Source organism: Lepidochelys olivacea, assembly GCF_965140295.1.
Source record: "Lepidochelys olivacea isolate rLepOli2 genome assembly, chromosome: 5".
In the NCBI taxonomy this organism is placed as follows: Eukaryota; Metazoa; Chordata; order Testudines; family Cheloniidae; genus Lepidochelys; species Lepidochelys olivacea.
Window position 1 is genome coordinate 111,519,899 of NC_140415.1, and position 23,550 is coordinate 111,543,448.

Sequence of the window (23,550 nt, forward strand, 5' to 3'; positions counted from 1 at the left end):
GGGTCTCCCTGAATCATTATTTTTCATCAGCCTCAAAGTAGAGAGCACTTGAGAGCACCTGCACCGCTTTGATACTTCAGTTTCAGATATCTACAAACAAGAGATTTACATTTAAGATGGAGCCCCAAAACAGGGTTCAGGGAACAGTACTCTGAACTGTACTCTTTTCCAACAGTTACATGTTGGCTCAAGGGACTGGGCATTACACTGGACTCACTGGCAGAGCCCCTAGTCCCATTCTTTTCTTTCAAATCTACCGTTGGCCGTTAGGTTTCATTCTCTAGGTAGCAGGTGTCCAATACATTTTCAAAGTGTTCTACCTACACTGCTCTACTATTGCTAGACCATTTATGTCTGCCTGGATATTTATATGATCAAAATAACATCTGCTGGTGTAGTATATCCCTCCTCCCCTGAGTTGACTTTCATAGACTGGGAGTGATGGAGCCAGCTGAACTGGCGTCAGAGGACAATGGGTATTATGGAAAGCAAAGAGATCTGAGAGGCCACTATTGGGATCCACTGCCTTAATTTGCACATCCTTAATTAAATCTTTGCTCTTGGATCTGGGGCCAGCAAAAGCAAGGGCCAGCATGACCAAGTACATGTTACAACATGTACCAATCGTGAACCTAGTGAATGTTTGTTTGCAGATGGCGAGCAAAGAGTTATAGTACGTAGTTGGTATATGAGAAGAGGGGTCATGTGGGATGTGAACCCAGAAGGGATTGGGGCATTGAGTGTAGAGACATTGCAAGGCAGGGGGGGGAAGGGGACAAGTCAAGGTGAACAGAAAAGAAAGCAAGGATGTGGTTAATGTGAAGATGATATGGTAGCATTCAAGACTGTCAATCAAAGCAGTACCCACTCAGATTGAGTCTGGAGGACATTCTAGCAAAAATAGTTCACTCTCCTTGAACTAGATAGAGTATGAGTTACTTGTAAAACTGAATTTTTAGTATATCCATCTACTTTGGTTCCTCCTTGCTGGTATATCCTTTAAAAATATACACACTTGAACTTCCATTCAGAAAGATACAACGCTATATGCTTTGGAAATAAAAGTACATGAGATTATTTTAGTGAAATCAAAGAAAAATTAAAGAATGCTTTTTTAAAATAATCTGTTCATTTTACTTTCTGTGTGTTTTATGTGAGCTATACTGGAAACAGATGGAAGCATTATTAATTTTTGCCCCCCTATAAAAAGAACAGGAGGACTTGTGGCACCTTAGAGACTAACCAATTTATTTGAGCATGAGCTTTCGTGAGCTACAGCTCACTTCATCGGATGCACTTGCACCTGTAGCTCACAAAAGCTCATGCTCAAATAAATTGGTTAGTCTCTAAGGTGCCACAAGTCCTCCTTTTCTTTTTGCGGATACAGACTAACATGGCTGCTACTCTGAAACCTGCTCCCCTATGAGTTTTAGTACAGTAAATTTGTTTGTGTTATCTGAAACATATGAATACTTAGTATTGCTGCTGTTAAATTTGTAATGAGTTGTAGGGATTGAGAAATTCCCCAACTGGCTCTCGTGCAAGTAGTTCATTTGCAGTGCTTAGATGTGGCAAGATTAAGCAGGAGGATATGGCAAACATTGTCACTGACCCACGCTGAAGCATTCTAATTTCCAACTTTGGGAGCTTGCCCTTCTCTCCAGCATTTGGTGTAAATAAGAGAAATAATGCCTAATTCCACTGTTTTCCATCTAGCAAACATCATATACTTGAACTCTGCTTCCAATTTACGAGGAAGCACCCGCATTCAGTACCTTACATACACTACACATTGATGTGGATGTTTAAGGCCAAATTTTCAATGTTAAGTGTGAAATGTAGCTTCTGTGCACAAATACCCAGCATGCACGTAAATATCAGGCATTTGCATGCATGTCTGCACATAAGCATGTAACTGGTCATGTACAAACACCTGATTTGTGTTCAGTTCATGTTCTCAAATGTCAGCTGCAATAGCATGCACCTAATGTTTGAAAATGTGGCTTTTAGAATCATTAAGCATTTATTGATGCATTGTTGCTTTAAGTTATATTGTGTCTGTGTAATTCAAATTGCTTAAAATTCTTATGAGTATATAAAAGACTGTAAAATTTACTTTTAATTCAGAAATATTTTTTTATTTCTTTTTAACATTTTAACAGTTTTTACTGGTCATGGAACCTCCACCTGAAGAAGTTTAATGGTTCTAGGCAAAACCCTATACAACTATACATCAGTGTTTGCCTGTAGTTATCACTGTACAGGAGCTGAGGCCCTAATCCTACAAACACTTAAGAATACATATAACTTTATTCATGCAGTAGTCCTGTTGATCTCAGTAGTACTCCTTATGTAATTAAAGTTATACACATGGCTAATGCCCTGATCCTGCATTGGAATCCACATGGATGGACTGCTGCACCTGCATGAAACCCAATACAAGATAATGGCTTTAAGTGTTTAGGATAGGACTCAAACCTAATATACAGTATTTTCTTATGGTCAAAATGCAGAGTGAATGTTTGGTGGGTTGCAGACACAAGATAAATGATAAGAAAAGGTTTCTATGAATCTCTGCAAGCTAAAACCACCCAATTTGGCACAGTTGTGGTCTGTAGATAATTATTACAATTATAAAACTAATCTTATTTTTCCAATTATATTTTCATAACCTTTGAAAATAGTGTCTGCTACTTGAATTATTTCCATATTCACTTCTCTCATATTTCCCATATTTTATAAAACAGTGATGGTCAGTTAGTGTTTGACCATACAATCCTTACTCAAGCTAACCTCCCATTTATTCCAATAGGTGATTTATCTGAGTATGGTTTGGGGCATTGAGGCCAATATATGTAAAGCTCTTATCACTTTTTATACTTTCTGTCTATGTATTCTTTGAAGTTTTGTTTTAGTCTTGGTCTGTATGTTGACATAGCACTTTACAAAGAGTAAATGAAGTGAATTTTAAAATTCAAAAATTCTACAGCCCTTTCCAATTCCGTAAAGAACTATTCATATGGGAGAAGGTCCAAAAAAGTCAAATATCGGAGGTTTTAAAATTGTGTATTGTTCTATTGTTGCCTTTCTATTGAAATATTTTGATGCAATAACAAATCCATATAACAACAAATTGAGGTAAAACCCATTCATTTTCAAAGTAGGCAGAACAAAAATCTGTTTGTATTCAGCTCATTATTTAAAGGCATTATCAAGGATACAAAGTTTTTGAAAATAATGTTGATTCATCATCATTGCAGCATTATTTGCCAACTCTCATTGAAGTTGTATTTTATATAGATAAAAGATTATCTTTAATCACCAATATGTAAACTGCATTTATAAGATATTTGAAAAGAAACTATACTACCACCCAACTATCAATAGGACAAATATTTTTTTCATTAATAAAATACATTGGGAAAGAGCCATATCTGTTATCCATAAGCTGATATCTGTATTTCTCTACTGGGATCTAATTTAAGCTCTTCATGAAAGATTGGCATTTTCAGTGCCTCCAACATCCTTAAAAGCTGCTTTGTTAATTGCAAACCATATTTAGTATGACCTCATAATAATGTAGCACACCTCAAGTGTCATGCCTGTCTTTCCTATGCACATTGGAGCTGTGTTCATCTATACCAGACAACTGCACTTCAAGGAAAGATTTTTTTCTTGATAGACAATTAGCAGTAATTAGGAAGATTCACCTCAGTAAGATGTCAACATCAGATTGTTTAAAAAAGTTGAATGTCAGTGGCTTAAAAAGAGGTTTTTTTCTGACACATAGGTATGGCATATGAAACATGAAATGTTAATTTAACTTTTCTGCTTATTATTCATGCCCAATATTATTTTGTCATTCAGATACTACACTGACAGAGTGCAAGGGGTGTTAAAATAGTGCTGCTAGAATAAAAAGAGGATTAATCTACCATTGGCCAATTAGCCAAAGAGTACTTAATGGTCTCTAAAGGCTACTGAAGTCTAACAACTTGCTAAAGCACTGGTAAAAAGTCCTCTAGATTACCTTCATTTACTTGACATTTTGTGAAACAGTGTAGGCTGCTGATAACTGCATTTGCCTGAAAGAAGTTTATAAACGAGTGATCTAGTAGTTCTTACTAAACATTCAAAAAAGTCTATATTAAATATAGGACTAATAACATCTACATTTGAGAACTTTTTACCTTTTTACAGTTTTTGGTCCAGCTAAGAGATGGGACATCAAGTTATCAAAGACTATATTTCCAATTTCCTGTCTGTGTTCATGGAGTGAAAATACCAGTTTGTTGAGGACAAACAGTAGTTTCACAAGGAAAACTTCCTCTGGGGCTTAAAAGTTTAAGCGATTGTACTTTTCTTGTTTCTAAAAAAATTATATGTGATCAGATGCCATGAACGGAACATGATTACTTTTCCAGTTGGATATTTGTATATATTGTTTTCATATTTATAGATGTCTGCATGTCATCTGTCTTCATTTTACCTTTATTTTTTATTTCCCATCAATAAAAAGATATTGATTCTATTCATGAGAAGAAAAATAGGTTTACAATTAGAGAGACTTACTCTAAAAACCTTGCCTGAAAAGTTAAACAGAAACTATTAGATTTTTGTAAATGGGAACATCACTGAAGTACTATATACTCACTACCGTATATAAAGTCATAGACATTTTTCTGTTCTTTATATGCAGTTATTATTTGAAACTATACATTCACAAGAACTGTCTGTGACCAAAGTACTACTGTTCTTGCAAGTTTCCTCTACAATAGAGTTAAAATTGCAGGAGAATAACAGCATGCTTTAAAAAGTACAGGAAAGACAAAGCAATGTTGTATTTTAAAAGATAACTGGATGTGGGAGCTATGCAGTATTAAAAATAATACTGCAATATAAATCTACAAATCAATCCCCCTCTCCTCTCATTGTCACTATAAGATTTCTCAGAAAACCAGAAGTCAGTTTGCTCCTAGTCTCTGAAAAAGTCATCCCTCTGCACTCACTGATTTTTTTTTTTTTTTTTGGCTGCCAAAATTACAGGGTTTTCTAATAGCAAGAAATGCTACTTATGTCTAACACCATTTGCTCTTTATAAAATGTTGAAGCACTGTTATTTCTACAGATTTATTTACAGTTGAATCATCCTAACAAAACAGGTAATAACATAGGGTGAAAACGCTTGTAAAATAATTTGATACTGCAGATATAAATTCTACAAAGTATATATTGTAAATGTAAAATTGAGAGGTCATGTACATCACAGTATTAAGAGTACAACAACAAACACTAAATAGTTACCTACAGCAGAGGCCTATTGTTACAGTTTCATATTGATATTAAAGCAGCTCAGTTAGGCTCTGTTCTACAGGGTGCTCTCCAGTCATAGAGGTTCCTTGTCCCAAAGAACTTACAATCTGCCATATGCAGCGTAATGATGGTGCAATCGTGCAGTTCTCTGTATAGGCACACAGTGGCCAAACAGCAGAATTACCAAGCAGGGGGCCAAGTAGTGGAGAGCGTGCACAGAGAGACATCTTGGGTGAAATCCTGGCCCCATTGAAATCAAATGGGAATTTTGCCATTTACTTCAATAGAGCCAGAATTTCATCACTTACCCTTCTGTGCACCATGGAACAGAGCTCTGTGGATATACCAGGAGCAGGGGGGTTAGGATAAGTGTGTGCACAATGAATCTGTAAACATCTTTTAGGGGCTGCAGCAGACTGGTCACTACGACCAGGCTTAGCAGCTGCAGCCTGAATTTAAAAATTATAGATTAATAGATATTAAGGTCAGAAGGGACCATTATGATCATCTAGTCTGACCTCCTGCACAATGCAGGCCACAGAATCTCACCCACCCACTCCTGCAATAAACCTCTCACCTATGTCTGAGCTATTGAAGTCCTCAAATCATGGTTTAAAGACTCCAAGGAGCAGAGAATCCTCCAGCAAGTGACCCATTCCCCATGCTACAGAGGAAGGCGAAAAACCTCCAGGGCCCCTTCCAATCCACCCTAGAGGAAAATTCCTTCCCGACCCCAAATATGGCGAAAAGCTGAACCCTGAGCATATGGGCAAGATTCACCAGCCAGATTCTCAGGAAAGAATTATCTCTAGTATCTCAGATCCCATCCCATCTAACATCCCATCACAGGCCATTGGGCCTATTTACCATGAATATTTAAAGATCAATTAATTGCCAAAATCATGTTATCCCATCATACCATCTCCTCCATAAACTTATCGAGTTTAATCTTAAAGCCAGATAGGTATTTTGCCCCCACTGCTTCCCTTGGAAGGTTATTCCAAAACTTCACTCCTCTGATGGTTAGAAACCTTTGTCTAATTTCAAGTCTAAACTTCCAATGACCAGTTTATATCCATTTGTTCTTGTGTCCACATTGGTACTGAGCTTAAATAATTCCTCTCCCTCTCCGGTATTTATCCCTCTGATATATTTATAGAGAGCAATCATATCTCCCCTCAACCTTCCTTTGGTTAGGCTAAACAAGCCAAGCTCCTTGAGGCTCCTTTCATAAGACAGGTTTTCCATTCCTCGGATCATCCTAGTAACCCTTCTCTGTACCTGTTCCAGTTTGAATTCATCCTTCTTAAACATGGGAGACCAGAACTGCACACAGTATTCCAGGTGAGGTCTCACCAGTGTCTTGTATAACGGTACTACAACGTCCTTATCTCTACTGGAAATACCTCGCCTAATGCATCCCAAGACCGCATTGGATTTTTTTCACAGCCATATCACACTTGGTCTAGTTGGGATTGAAAATTTCACTGCTAAGCCCCATTACCTCTTCCCATAGAGCAAATCTCTTTAGAGTCTGTCACTCAGGATTTGGCTGCATGGTAGGAGAGCCAAAAAGGAAGTGTTTAAAAAAACAACAACTCAACAACCTGAAACTTACTGTTGGAGGGGGAAAAAATCAGTGAGGAACTTAAGGTTACTAACTAACAAAAGAGCTCTTCTTCAGGTCTGTGTGGCCCGGAAGCTTGTCTCTCTCACAACAGAAGTTGGTCCAGTGAAAGATATTACCTCACCCACCATGTCTCTCTCATTTCCTGGAACCAACATAGCTACAATTGCACTACATTTGCCTGTATGTCGATCCAGGATGTAGTGCAGACATACATCTCAGCAGTCACTGATTGCAAGAGACATCCATATCTGTCTGCAATGGGAAATGTAGGTTTTCTGCTTGTCTGCTCCCTGGACACTCCCCTCTTCCTCTTCCCCTCCACACATATCTGGTTTCTCTCTTACATTTACTGTTTGTATGTGTATGTATTTTAAAGATGGAAAAGCGTCTATTTCCTAGTTTAAGTAAATTCCTAAAACTAGGGCTCAGGAATTCCAGAGTTGTTGCCTTGCAGCCGGTTTTGGGAAGATCCATCTCCCTATTGCTCCATTAATCTATTTGATGCCACATTCATTACTGTAACCATGACACACTGGTTCTGATGGTTTTGCCTACATTGTCAGTCCTTGTGGGGGAAGAGCGAGGAATCTCATTGAGTACCAAGCTAAAACCTCATGATGTAAGATAGCACAAACATAGATCTATCTGTTCTTCACAAACTTAGTCATTCTCCACTTTTATCTTTATGAATAATTTACAACAGAAACATCAAATCATGAAAATCTGGGTACAGAAGCATTGCATATGCTGGATAAATTAACATCTGCAGCTTCCTGAAGTGCTGCTGTTTTTTGTTGTTAGGTTGGGCTTTTTGTTGTTGATTTTTTTTTAAGTATCCTTCACTTTGAATCCTCTGCCCACATGACATTCTCATTTTAAGTCCTGTGGGTTTTTAGAGGTGGGAATAACATAACAGATTAAAGAGTTCCAATCAAAAGTTACCTTAGAACCGTTGGTCTGTTATTAAAGTAATGAAATTACAGCAAACTCAGAAAGAAATGGAAAGATTAAGCCTTTTACCAACAGTGGTCCTGTTCTCAGATATATATGCACAGTTCCCACTGGCTTTAATAAGTGTATGTGAGTGCAGAAATGGTATTAGTATTTGGGTTCAAAAATTAGACTGTATTCTGTTGTATCTATAAATATTTTTTAATCTCATTGAAAATGTGCAAACTTCCCCATGCTGTCTGTAATGAATATAAATATGTTCATGAAAGTGTGTTTGTTTCCTTTTTTTCCTGGATATATTTTTCATCACAGATCTTCAGGTGATTTAAATATGTGTATGTATATATAGTGTTTATATTTTAAGGAGCATTTATTTTGCGCATAACTTTGAACAACGTAGTTTTCTGCTTTTAATGTCAATATTAGCATCCTTTGAAATATGAACAATATTTTGTACCTATGTTTACCAATTATTTTATATACTAACATGTAATCAACTATACATTTGCCATTTAAAAGCTGTAGTATCTTTTCCAATTTCTAATTGGGATTCTTCACACAGAAGATTTTTTTCTCCCCTCTGAGAGATTTCATTTTCTTTTTATCTAATTGTTCCTTATGTTAAACTACCATATTATAAGCTTCTTTGGAATAATAAAATGGTACTGTAGTTATCCTCTTAAGGAGGAGAGAGTTGTTATGCCATTAAAGGTTGGTGGCTTTCTGCTGACTACAGACTGGTGAAAGATAAGCACTGGCATAAAGATTATTCCAGGTGCCCTTTTCACAGAATAATATTCATTGTGTATTCTTTAGTATAGGAGAATTAAAGAAAATATTTTTTATTTCTAAAATTACATATTAAATTAGTACTGTGATATTATACTACACGGATTAAATGGGCCTTGTCAGTTGTCAATCAAGCACTATAAGACTGAGATAGTTTGCTTGCTATTTATTTGAACTAAATTCCTAACAAGCCTCGTCTGCTAATTGGACTTAACATTTATGTTGCTAAATGAGAAGCATTTTGGCTGCAGTATAGGGTGGTAAGACCTACCCAGTGGAATAAACAACTAACATCTGTTATGCTGTCCTGCTCCAGCTTGGCTTTTACCAGTTAAATACATCAGCCCTAGAGTCAAGGTTATGGAATACGTGGCTCTCTGGCTATGGTGCATATATGTGAAAAGGAAGAAATAACACGAGTAAAGACCAGCCAACCAGAAGATATTTAGTGCAGCTGGTCCATTTTGCTTTAACCTCTACAAGCCTTACAAATATCAAAACAAAAGCCAAGAAAAGGATGTATGTTTTACAGCCGTTGTCAACAGAACATTCAAGTAAGCTTACAATAGTCACCATTAAAACAAAATTGACATTTAGCCATCCTTACCACACTGTGATATCTGAGCTACCATGGTATTTCCTGATACTTAGTACAGGAAATAGTTGTAGAATCAGACAGCCCTGTGGGTAAACAATTTTTTTAGCAGTAACCACTGTTACTATACAGCTTCCTATAACTTTTGTTTCCTGTCATGAGACAAATATCAATATGCAATCAAATTGTTTCACATGTGACTTTTTGTATTAAGTTACTTCTTTTTACTGCCAGATTTGATTTTTCTACTGTCTGGACCAGTGAATTCAGGCAACTAATACGTAATGCAGAGTAAAGATAATGTATGAGTCTGTTGTTTATTTTTCTAATGTACATCCTGTTATGATCAAGCAGAAACCAATAATATTTGACTGTAACTGTGACTATTTATTGCTTTTATTTGGAAAACAGACATTGACCTCTGATCTGGCTGAGTTGCAACGAGAGAGAGAAGATTTACAAGGAAAATTAGAGCATCTGGCCCAAGCTACCAGGTTGAAAGAAGGTCTGTCTCCTGTGACTTCTAACCAAATTGAAGTCACAGCACCTACTCCTTCAAAGAATACAGATTTGGAGGTGAAGCAGCTGTATTGCAAACTGAAGGTGAGAGAACAGATTAGTCAGCTAACAGGATAACTTTTACTGTAGTATTATTTCATTTGCTCAGTCTCAAAGATGTAAAAAGGTACAATTTGCCATAGGCTAGCCCATAACTAGGAATTTAAGTGTCAGATAATCTTTGTTGGTAGACATATAGTCAAAACCAAATGAGTGAATCTTGCAGTGAAAGGATCTTTTACAGACAAAGCAGGCCAAGATGAAAGCTTGTTGAAAGTGCAGGGTAACTATGTTGTTAGAGGGGAATCATGTGATTCAGGCTTTGTGTGAAAAAGAGCTGAGCATTAATGACTAGGTAAGATTGAAGTTTGCTGGTTGTGTAACTCATGTAATACCTTCTATCTTCTTATCTATAAATCACTATTACTGTTGTCTTCAAAGGGAACTAGTGCCTTATTTTTGTTGCATTTCTGGTGGCAGTTAACAACAACAATGCTAATGACTAAATAACCCAACAGTTGCACAGTAATTTAAAAAAAGATCCTTGCAGATATGACTAGCAAATAATGAAGAAGGGCAGAGTGTTTATTTTTAAGAATTCATTTCAACTTAATAATTTAGTTGATGGCCAGATATCCTGGTGATGGGCATGCTAGGATTGGATGGACAGGTAAGGGACAAAAATAGGCAAGGAATAGGTAACAAGAAAAAAATATAACTAGTTAATTCTCTGATTTTTGAATCACAGGTTATCCTGTTGTGTTCTATATAGACTCTTATACCATGCTCATAAACATAGTATAGCATTTTCCTATGGAGCATGAACTGATGTCACATATTGTTCTACTTCTGTAGAAACTTTCCCTTTTCCCTGGGTAAGGTAACAGGAAAGGTTCCAGAACAATCAGGAACTTTCTGGAAACAATTAAGGCAGACAGGCTGATTAGAACATCTGCAGCCAAACAAGAAGCTGCTAGAATCAATTAAGGCACACTAATCAGGGCACCTGGGTTTAAAAAGGAGCTCACTTCAGTTTGTGGTGCATGTGTGAGCAGCTGGGAGGAAGAGATGCAAGAAGCTGAGAGTGAGAAGTACAAGCATTATCAGACATCAGGAGGAAGGTCCTGTGGTGAGAATAAAGAAGATGTTGGGAGGAGGCCATGGGGAGTAGCCCAGGGAGTTGTAGCTGTCACTCAGCTGTTACAGGAGCCACTGTCGACAGCTGCAATCCACAGGGCCCTGGGCTGGAACCTGGCGTAGAGGGCGGGCCCGGGTTCCCTCCATCCCCCCAACTCCCTCGTTGATACCGGAGGAGTTGAACTGGACTCTGGGTTCCACCAGACTCTGGCCTGTTCCCTGATCCACGAGGTGGATCAGCAGAGACTGCAGGGAATTGTTCTTCTTTTTCCCCATGCTGGCCAGTGATGAGGCTAACTGAGTGAACGGCAGATTTGAGCCACGAAAGTGGCCAAACTGAAGGCTGCCGTGAACCTCTGAGGTGAGCAAATCCACCAACAAGCGCAGGACCCACCAAGGCAGAGGAGGAACTTTGTCACAATACATATCTTCCCCACCCATACTGATATGTTTATTTTAAAAATGGCAAGATAAAAGAAATGCAACTTTTGGTAATCTGAAAATTCTTTCTTTAGTAAAAGAAAGTTAATCCTCGTTACCCAGGCAAGCACAAGCTGAGATTCCGGCAAAGGTACAACTGTCAGATTGGGAAAGGAGTTCTTTAATTTAGGGGTGTCATAAATATAAAGGGAAGGGTAAACCCCTTTGAAATCCCTCCTGGCCAGGGGAAAGCTCCTCTCACCTGTAAAGGGTTAAGAAGCTAAAGGTAACCTCGCTGGCACCTGACCAAAATGACCAATGAGGAGACAAGATACTTTCAAAAGCTGGGAGGAGGGAGAGAAACAAAGGGGTCTGTGTGTCTGTCTATATGTCTATATGCTGGTCTTTGTCGGGGATAGACCAGGAATGGAGTCTTAGAACTTTTAGTAAGTAATCTAGCTAGGTATGTGTTAGATTATGATTTCTTTAAATGGCTGAGAAAAGAATTGTGCTGAATAGAATAACTATTTCTGTCTGTGTATCTTTTTTGTAACTTAAGGTTTTGCCTAGAGGGGTTCTCTATGTTTTTGAATCTAATTACCCTGTAAGATATCTACCATCCTGATTTTACAGCGGGGATTTCTTTATTTCTATTTACTTCTATTTTTTTATTAAAAGTCTTCTTGTAAAAAACTGAATGCTTTTTCATTGTTCTCAGATCCAAGGGTTTGGGTCTGTGGCCACCTATGCAAATTGGTGAGGCTTTTTATCCAACATTTCCCAGGAAAGGGGGGGTGCAAGTGTTGGGAGGATTGTTCATTGTTCTTAAGATCCAAGGGTCTGGGTCTGTAGTCACCTAGGCAAATTGGTGAGGCTTTTTACCAAACCTTGTCCAGGAAGTGGGGTGCAAGGTTTTGGGAAGTATTTTGCGGGGAAGGACGCATCCAAACAGCTCTTCCCCAGTAACCAGTATTAGTTTGGTAGTGGTAGCGGCCAGTCCAAGGACAACGGGTGGAATATTTTGTACCTTGGGGAAGTTTTGACCTAAGCTGGTGAAGATAAGCTTAGGAGGTTTTTCATGCAGGTCCCCACATCTGTACCCTAGAGTTCAGAGTGGGGGAGGAACCTTGACAAGGGGTTGATTAAAGCAGGATCTATAGATTTGGGCTGAGGATCATGGATCCATAAAATCTGGAGGCAAGGAAAGTTGAGGGTAAGCCCATTGCTGGAGAGGAGACGGAAGCAGGGGGTAGCATTGGCAAGACATATTGCCAGGACTGCTACAAGCTTGAGAGCAAGCTGGAGGGGTAGGGACCCCTGGTTTGTGGGTAGCTCTTGTGTTCCAGAATATTGGCTCTGAGCCCAATTTAGTCTTAATCCACCACTACCTCACTACTTAGTGTTAACCTCTCCAGCTAATTTGGGAGCAGATTTGACTTGATCCTTATGGTTGATTGTCATCTTCAACCAGAAGCCTACTGCTCATGACCTCTGTGGGTGCAGGGGCTTTAAAGAAATGAAAAACAGAGATCTTGTAGTCTTCATCTGTGGGATGCTGGACATTTCTTTTTCTCCCAGCCCAACATCTCATAAAAGAAAGAAACATGCATGTTGATAAACCTAGTATTCCAAAATATTCCATTTGCCATGTAGAAACTATAAAATATTTGGACCAAAGTCATTATTTCTTGGTCCTTCAGACAGGGAATATCGCACTATTGAATACAAATATTTGACACCAGCTGTATGGAAGCCTAGTATCAAAGATATTAAATCAGTTTTCAATGTATCTTTAAAAGTGTTCTAATTTTTTTTAAAGTAAAATTAAATATGTGAAAGACTCAGACCCCAAAGCATTAAGGGTCTACATTTAGAGTATAAGAACTTCAGTGTACGAAACTATATATGTGTTAGCTATTATCATTACTATTATTTATTATATCTGTTGGCCAAATCCTTATTCAGTATTTATTGAGTATTTAGTTCAAGCAAAACTCTTACTGCTTTTAATGGAAGTTTTCCTTGAGTAAGAACTCAGTAAAAACGGAGTGAGGATTTATCCCTGTGTTTGTAAAGTTCAATTGTATGATATAAATGTTTTATATTATACATATAAATGTACAGATTACAAATAAATATGTAAATAGGGTTTTTTTATTAGATTCTGTGTTCAGAATTTCTCCTATAGCATTCACCCTAAAAATAATGCTGGCATATGCATCCCTTACAGATTTCATAGGCAGTGACGTTATCAACTCTTATAGGGAAAGCACAGAACTTTGGACTTGATAAATTGATAAATAAAAGAGGGACTGCTTTTTTATTCCTTAGTTTTAATATATATTAAACAATGTAAAACTTTATAGCCTACAAGTCCACTCAGTCCCACTTCTTGTTCAGCCAATCACTAAGACAAACAAGTTTGTTTACATTTGCAGGAGATTATACTGCCCACTTCTTGCTTACAATGTCACCTGAAAGTGAGAACAGGTGTTTGCATGGCACTGTTGTAGCTGGCATCACAGGATATTTACATGCCAGATGCAATAAAGATTCATTTGTCCCATCATGCTTCAACCACCATTCCAGAGGACATGCGTCCATGCTGATGACGAGTTCTGCTCGATAACGATCCAAAGCAGTGTGGCCTGACGCATGTTCATTTTCATCATCTGAGTCAGATGCCACCAGCAGAAAGTTGATCTTTTTTTCTTTTCTTTTTTTTTTGGTGGTTCGGGTTCTGTAGTTTCTGAATCGGAGTGTTGCTCTTTTAAGACTTCCGAAAGCATGTTCCACACCTCGTCCCTCTCAGATTTTGGAAGGCACTTCAGATTTTTAAACCTTGGGTTGAGTGCTGTAGTTATCTTTAGAAATCTCACATTGGTACCATCTTTGTGTTTTGTCAGATCTGCATTGAAAGTATTCTTAAAATGAACAACATGTGCTGGGTCATCAAGACTACTATAACATGAAATATATAGCAGAATGTGGATAAAACAGAGCCGGAGACAAACAATTCTCCTCCAAGGAGTTCAGTCTAAAATTATTTAATGCATTATTTTTTTAACGAGTGTCATCAGCATGGAACCATGACCTCTGGAATGGTAGCCAAAGATTGAAGGGGCATACGAATGTTTAACATATCTGGCACATAAATACCTTGAAATGCTGGCTACACAAGTGCCATCAGAACATCTGTTCTCACTTCCAGGTGACACTGTAAATAAGAAGTGGGCAGCATTATCTCCCTTAAATGTAAACAAACTTGTTTCTCTTAGCAATTTGCTGAACAAGAAGTAGGACTGAGTGGACTTGTAAGCTCTAAAGTTTTACATGGTTTTGTTTGAGTGCAAGTATGTAACAAAACAAAAATCTACATTTGTAAATTGCACTTTCACGATAGAGATTGCACTACAGTATTTGTACGAGGTGAATTGAAAAATACTATTTCTTTTGTCATTTTACAATGCAAATATTTGAAATAAGAATAATAATATAAAGTGAGTATTGTACACTTTGTATTCTGTGTTGCAGTTACAATCAATATATTTGAAAATGTAGAAAACATCCAAACATATTTAATACATTTCAGTTGGTATTCTGTTGTTTAACAGTGCAATTAAAATGGCAATTAATTGCAATTAATTTTTTTATGACGATTAATTTTTTTGAGTTAATCACGTGAGTTATCTGCGATTAATTGACTACCCTAATAATTATGACTACACACACATCCTGTTAAGGATTTGGGATCTTAAACAGTTCCTTCATTTGCCAATACTGATTTATCATGGCTTATTTAACACTCAAAAGAATTTTATTTTGATCTATTGATGCCTAATGGAAAACACTGAATAAACATTATACCTAGAGTCAATTCTGTTTCCATGTCAGACCATTCCTCTCTTGCTTTTCTCTGGTTTTGTATTGCTAGAAACATTTTCAAGGAAACAAAATCTTTTTTTGGTAAAGGTTGGATGCTCCTGTTGCTTACGTTTCATTGGCCAAGCGAAGCGAGGCCTTATGCTCAACTTGATGGGATTTCTCTCTTTGTAATGTGATAACTTTTGAAAAATCACATCAATTCAATCCCAAAATTTCACGGCCTGTCTAGGTGTCAATGGGCTGAACTCCATTGATTTTGGTGAAAACTGTAAAACCAGAAAAGCCAGATTTCTACGAGTCTAATTGTTATTATTATATAGGCTCTGGATACAGGGGTGAGGAAGTGACCTCACAGAGCCCTAAGGCAGGGGAGCAGAGTCACTTTGGATACAGGGGTGAGGTAGTAACCTCAGGGTTTAGGGTAAGGGTTAGATGAGAGGTTATGGGCCAGAGATTCAGCTGGAGGTTAAGATTAGGGTTCCAGAGAGTTCCTTTTGCCTGCTGTACCAAATGTGAATTCTGTGGTTCTGATTTTAGTGGGAGTCAGGCTGCTGGAAGCCTCTCACCACCCTATACTCTGCCATACACCCCCCTCCCCAGCTGAGTGTTCCATTAGTTTGAGCTCCTTCCATCTCTTTCTGGATATGTAGCCCATCTTACTTTCCAATTCATGTGGTCCTCCAACTTTCATCCCCTGCCTCTAGTCTTCTTCCTTCCTGAAATCTATACATCTCCTGTGATATCCAATGTGACACCTCTCAGTCAGGGGCCACGACCCAACTGCCAGAATTCTCCTGTGAAATCTGGCTTCATCCACCATTCCTCCTACTTGTCACAGTTTAACTAGGATATTTTCCCTGACCCCCACGACTCTCATCAGCTGCATTTCTTTCTCTGCTCCTATTGATGTGTGTCATTTCCTATCTCATCACCCGGGTGCTGGGGGCTCTCTTTCTCCTGGATGTGCGGCTGTCTCTCGTAACACACTGGCAGAGTGAGTTGCCTCCCAAAACATGGAGGGTAAAAGATTGAATCAAAAACTTAAAATGTATCACAACACTGTGCCCAGCACATTGAGTGCAAATAACTACCGTTGGATTTATGGAGAGGACTTATTGATCCAAATCCTGAGATACTCAATTTCTATTCAATTCTTATTCTTCCAGTTTAAGTCCAGTGAGAGTCCCAATATCTCATGGAAATCAATGGGAGTTTGCCTGAATAAGGACAATTATTTGAACATCTGATGGTGTGGTGACTTTGGTCTTTTGGAACAGGCACAGTGGATGTATGTGATTAACTCCCCTTGGATAGCAATATATATATAAAAATCTGAAAAACATGCTCTTATAAGCATTTCCAGGTTGATGTCCTGTCGCTAATGATAAATCAAAATATAGATAGTCAGCCTTCTCTGTCCCTTTTAAGTGGGTTCCAGGGACAATTGCTTTCTGGTATTCCCTTGCAGCTTGTCTTCATTTGTATTGTGCTGCCCATGAGTCAAATGGGTGGGGTGAACGTAACAGAAAAAGTGCAAAGACATAGGGTCTCCATACACTTAGGCTATGTCTACACTAGTGCCTGCTCGACACTCTGGGGATCGATTTAGTGGGTCTAATGAAGACCCACTAAATTGATGGCAGAATGCTCTCCAGTCGACCCCAGTACTCCACTCGGAACGAAAAGAGTAAGTTAAGTCAATGGGAGTTTGTCTCCCGTTGACCCAGCATGGTGTAGACACTGCAGTAAGTCGGCCTAAGCTACGTCGAATCCAGCTACTTTATTCATGTAGCTGGAGTTGTGTAACTTAGATCGACTTACCACAGTAGTGTAGATGTAACCACAGTCCGAGAATGTTCAGCAGATCCTTTAGGCTAGTGGTACTTGGGAATGAAATTTCCCCCTCTTTCTTACACATATTGTTAACCCAAACCCTGTTTGAAAAAGCTTTGTTCATTCCTTCCCCTTTCAACATACCCTCTCCTGGTTTCTTTCCCCAGGAAGGGTAATCCCCCTCTGGATGTGAGTGCTCTTTCAGTTGTTTTAACAAGCTCTTCTTTGTGAGTCTTTGATTCTAAGAATGTGCAAGAGGCCCACTTCTCACACAAGTGTTCATGTTCACATGTGGTATGTAAACCCATATAACTGGGTATTATGCTTTGCTCTAATGAAGGTCAAGCTCAACACACAGATCAGGAAACTCAGTAACATTCTGCTTCCATTTATCGTTTTAAAAATTTTCTGGTGTAAACCTCACGTTTTCAGGATCAAGTGACATGCCAGACCCAGAAACTTTGGAATCCTAGGCATGCTTTCACCACGTTAACATTTTTCACTTTATATAATAGATCACTGTAGCTCATTTCCATTAAGATCAATCCCACAGACCTTACTCAGGTAAAACACCCATTTGAGCTTCACTACACCACAACATTTTTTACTTACATTCATCCTATCTTAGAGGTTATAAAACTATACATCATGCTCTACGTTTTACGGTATGTTTGTACTTACCACCACGCACATCTTTTTTTTTTTAAATTAATTAAAAAAAATCCAGTTTCAGGTTAAACTTACTGACACATTTTTCAACAGCTTTTGCTTTTATCACCAGCCTGCTTTTAATTTTTACTTTCTCTTTAAAATGTTAAACCAAGATCAATGTAACCTCCTAGGATAACATTTTTAATGGCAAAAGAAAGTTCCCAGGCAGGGAAGGATAAGCAGCAGCATTGAAATAAGTGACGAGCCAAGATTTCCTGTTCTAATTTAGCATTTTCTGTAGCACCAGAAAAGAGCCTGTACAATGTATTAAAAACAATACTTTACACGTAACTACACACACAAGAGCCTATACTCCTCTTGAGGTGCACGGTGCTATGTACAATACTCCCATTAATGTTAATGGGAGTTACAAGCCTGCACTGAGCAGGGAAATTCTCCTCAAGTATCTCTGTTTACTGCCTGTCTGATCTATTCACTCACAGTTTTAGACTTAATGGGTAAATTCCCAAAGCCCAGCACAATGGCTGAACCTTCAAAAATGTATTGTGCACACATTTCCCACCCATGCAATTTTTGGGTATGCCACTTGCTTGGGGCTTTGAAAATATAGCTTACTGTTACATACAGTAGTTATACTGCTCATTTCAACTATGGAACTCTAAAATATACATTTATTTGAACTTACAGTTAGATGGATACTTATTTAAATTCTCTTATTTCTCTTTCTGCAGATGGTGTTTAAAGCTGTGTCTACACTGCCTCGCAATTTAGTGCATATATATATATATATATATATATATACACACTCACCAAAGTGCTGCACTGTAAATCCCCCACGTGGGTGAAAACTAAAATGTACCTAGTTTGCAATAACATAATCCTGTTTGAAGAAGACTACGTTAATGCAAAATAGGTACCTTTTAGTTCGCCTCTACAGTCCACACATGGGGAGGGGTGCAGGATTTTGTGTGTTCTGTAATTCACACTCCCAACAGTCCAGACTACAGGGCAGTGTAGACAAGCACTAAATTAACTGCACCTGATCCTGGGCCAGATCATCCCTGGCAGATCTGCATGCAGAGGGGGCCTTGTGTGTGCAGATCTCCCTCTTATTGTACAGAACAGGGGGAATGCCACCTTGATGGCACTAACCCCCTTTCCCGCTATCCCAAGTCAATGCTCCATATCTGGAATTACATATGGCTCGATGTTTGGGGCTGCTACATTCCCCAACAGAGACTAGGGACTTGCATATGGAAATCTGACCAACTGGGAATGGTTGTCTCCATGTCTTCTATTTAGCAGCTGTAGTGGGTAGTGGAGCGACAGCCACCCTTGCAGCACGACTGCTTGTCTCATCATGGAAAGGTTTGTTTGTTTGTTCATTTGCAAATCCCGCAAATCAAAAGGATTGGGAGGAACCATAGTCTCAAAAATCTCATACCTCAAACCATCCCAGCAGAGGAGTACAGTTCAAAAAAACTCCACAAGACTAACCATGTAGAGTTTTACTTCCTTCCTGCTTACCTCTCTTACTGACAGTCCCATGCAAGGGAAAATCTTGTCCTGTTAGCTACAAAGTACCTACCCGTACCCTGAAGAACATATATTAATAAAGAATAAATATAGTCATGTGAAAAAATAGCAGTTTTGACTATATTTTCAAAGGTAAAGAGTTCTGATAAATGTGAAAATAGGAGTGTTCTTTTGTATAGCATGATAGATATGAAATGTTGATTAATAATGTTAATCAAAAAAACTTTTATACAGTAAGTGCTTTTATTTTAAACAAATTCATTATTAGTTATACCTCAGATAATAGTTAATCCATACTATTTATGTTTTAATAAGTATTTTTTCAATTTAGAATGCAAATAATGAAATCACTAAACACTCAACCACCATTAAGTCTCTGAAAAATGAAGCCCAGGAAAAAGAAGAAAGGATGCGGGAACTACAGGAAAAGTATGTTCTCTTCCTCTATCTATTGTATTTGGTGCCACCCAGTGGCAGATATGTAATTATTCCAAGATTAATCATTTCAGATCCAGACTTTCTGAGAGAGACCTCTTTCTCTCTATCTTTTTGATAAATCTTGCAAACTGTTCAGGCTTTTCAGAAAATCAGAACAGTACATGCTAAGATTGCATTTTGTATAAACTGATGAGTGATTAGCTGGCTACAATTTCTGCACTGTAATAAGAATATCTAAAGTCAGAATTCAGACCCTAGAGTGGACTTAGTTGTCCTTGATGTAAATCTAAATGAATGCCTCAGCAGTGCTAAAAGCAATCTTTCAAATACAGTAATTCTTTGCCTTGGGGCTAGGAGACATGTCAAGGTTTAGATGCTTAAACTGGATTAAATATCCAGTCTTTTATTTGTAAAAAGTGCAAAAGGACAGTTGTGTTTGTTTATATTTGAATTGATTAAGATTTATTTTAACTTTGGAATTCATGTATATTGATTTTGACATATACTACAGAGATTTCCCCCCCCCCCCCAGCTTCACAGTGTAAAAGCAGCTGAAGTACAGCTCTTCAGTTATATTTAGGATATAAATATGACCTATTTGCACATTTATGAACTTGTCTGATGAAAAGTTTTTTTTAAAAAAGCCAATTCAACCATTCCCAATTTTTTATTTTAGAGAATCTATATAATTTTCCTTATTGATACAATTTGCTCACTTCAAATATAGAAGATTATTTTAAAATACTTTAATAGCGTATATTTTCTAGTGGTAAATGCCTTTAAGAAAAAAAATAAAGAAGCCGCCTACTGTTGTGTGTCGATTTAGATTAAAAATGTTGGTACTGTCTATTATATTGTTTGTATATAACACATACTACGTTTGCTTTGCCAAAAAGTAGTCCATGTAATCACCCAAATAACACTAATGTATCAATACAAATGTGAAAATAGATCAAAGGAATATACTGTACTATGGTTTTCTTGCTGATTTCATATGGTATTGACATGATATCAGCAACGTTTTATGTATCAACATACTTCTACCATTCATTTGGTTTTATACGGAAAAAACAGTCCAGCTGTGTGAACATATTCAGAAAATATTTTAGATTTAAAATATTAATTTGTACTCTATCTGCAGAAGCATTGCATGAGGCATATATTTCTGCATCATAAAATTTCAAAGATGTCACATGAAGTGTGTGTTTGATTTTTCAAGAGGCTTCTGTTAAAATACTGCTTAATTATTTGATAAGATTTTGCAGTTTTGTAAAAGAAATTAGTGTGGTTTTTCAGATGCTACACACTGATGCAATTTTCCTTTATTACAGTGTATTATTGAGTTTCAGAACTGGAAATGTTTTTCCCTTTTTTAAAAGAATTCTACCAACATAATGATTGGAAAGTAACAGTTTTTTTCTTAATTCGTTAAAGTTTCTCATTGTTTTTCTGAACAGCTGCTTCTCTTTTATAAATATGCACTAAAATATTATTGTTTTGCTTTCACCTTAATACAATATAACAGTACAAACCACTGTAAAAATGTAAACCACAATAAATTGGAACCTTTGAATTAATAGGACTAGGACTATTAGTTAAAAGATTAAATATACTATGCTGTGCTTCAGGAATAAAATAAATTGCAACTATTTACACCACCATTTTTCTGGAAACTAATCAAAAGCTATAAGAAAAATACTTAATGTGCATTAATTCATTTTAATTGTTTAAAGTAACCATCTTCTAACTATATTTCTTAATAGTGTGAATACTCTGACTTTTCCCTCTTATTTCAAGGATTTCTCGAATGGAAAGGGACATAAATATGAAAAGACATTTGATAGAAGACTTAAGATCTCGTCTGAAAGCAAACCAGGAAATTGAGAAAACCTTTAATGAAACATTAGAAAGTTTTGAGAAAAAGGTACCTCTTGTTTGTTGTTAATATTTATACCAAAAATAAACTGCTTTTGATTTGCAGAAGTTATTCCAACCAACTATAAAAATAGCACCACAATTTTAAGCATACAATACATTTAATTAAACTTATTGCAGTTCTATCTCTTTTGGGTTTATATGAATTTGATACATAATGGTTGCATTGATTAATTGTATAATTCACCATAATTATATAGAAATGTAACTAAATAATGAGAATATATAGAAAACTCAGTGTTGATATTTGCTGTATGTAGCCTTGATGGAATGTCTGACATTTTACAACATTATAAAATACACTGGAGATCAAACAAGGATAGTTCTATACACAAAATGTATTGACACATATTTTCCATCTACTTTAGTTAAATTCTTTAGTATTTTAAACAATATAAATTCCTGCTTGTAGTGCAGTATTATCAGTAATTCAAAATTCAGGTTTTATCACTTCATATGTTGTTTATATATTAATCAAAACTTACAGGTCAACATTCAAATTATTGGTTTTTCCTAAATATCTAAAGGCATTTCATGGAAGTTGGAAGATCTTAGATATGATAGGATGATCTTTTTATAATATCCATACAGTGCATTATCCCTGACAATGAGAACAAACTAGTGGGTCTCTATGAGGTTATACAATGTATAACCCCAAAATAGAAATAAACAATTTGCCGAGCAAGACATACTTTTATTCTCTTAGAAAGCGAGTGCTGGCTGCATGGCTCATGCAGTAGTCTGTGCTTGCAGTCATTAAGCATTGTCAGCTCCAGAGAGAGCTGCTCTCTTACCCCCAATGCCGGAGATAAGGTGTCATTAAGGAATCCTCAACCAGAGAGAGAGGGATAAAGTGAGGAAAGAGCAAGCTAACTACCTGGTTTTGTTTTTCGAGAAAATGGTTTAGAGCTCAGTGTAACACTTTGCTCTAATGCATTGCTCTCTGAGCATTTTCAGCATCCCCTTTTTCAGCTTCAACAGGGTCAGAGCACATTATTTCTATTGTTGTTTGTAGAGGCTGAAACTGAAAAATATAACATTATCTTCAATTGAAGATCAGAGAAATTCACCAATACTGTATATTATCTGTAGGACTGTGTGATTAATGTAATCTGCCATCAGGATTTTCTAGGAATATTCTTTTGTTTCACTTTAGCCTAAATCACTACTCACTACATATGACAAAGTTATAATGAGTTATCCAGAAGACTATTCATGCTGTCACATTGTAGACAATGACCATTTTCTCAACTAAGTTTTAGTTAGCATATGCTTTTTCCCCCTTTGATTAGAAATATTTAAAACTATGGCTTAGCTCGTTGTATTAATGAAACATGTCTAAAAGCTACAATGCAGCAAGTAAACTTAAGAGCTTTTTTTATTCACGTATCATACCTGTCTAGACTTTCACTCTTTATGCAACCATTTTATATAAAATAATCTATGGGTGGGTCAGTAACAGCTGCTTATTAAATGCTGGAAATTCTACCAAGTTTTTAGCCTAAATACGAGTTTATTCAATAAAAACAAAAATAAGTATGCTTGTGATTTTGGTTCATGTTTGTAGGTTTTCTGTCTAAATAATAAAATTGCCTGTGGTTTTACTTCAGGTAAAGACATTGACTGAAGACTGTTCAAACAAGAAAACATCAATTGATTCACTAAAGCAAAGGCTTAATGTAGCTACAAAAGAGAAATCACAGTATGAACAGATGTATCGCAAGGCTAAAGATGAGTTGGGGAAAAAGGTATGTTATTAGAGTGTTGCTGGTTAATGCAGAACAATTTTATTGCCCCTTTTTCCTTGACTTTTTCATGCACAGTATTATTTTTAAAAAATGAAAAGTTGCAAGGTCAG

At 37.1% G+C, this 23,550-nt stretch overlaps 1 protein-coding gene across 5 annotated transcripts in view; it reads left to right on the plus strand.

Annotated features, from left to right (window-relative positions):
• Nucleotides 1–23,550, plus strand: part of CNTLN (centlein) — a 294,736-nt gene that overhangs the window by 236,094 nt on the left and 35,092 nt on the right. For all 5 annotated transcript variants that reach the window (XM_084628742.1, XM_084628743.1, XM_084628746.1 and 2 more), the window contains 4 exons: nt 9,690–9,881; nt 19,651–19,748; nt 21,555–21,681; nt 23,303–23,440. In XM_084628742.1, the coding sequence (XP_084484868.1) occupies nt 9,690–9,881; nt 19,651–19,748; nt 21,555–21,681; nt 23,303–23,440 (555 nt within the window). The remainder of the gene's footprint in view (nt 1–9,689; nt 9,882–19,650; nt 19,749–21,554; nt 21,682–23,302; nt 23,441–23,550) is intronic.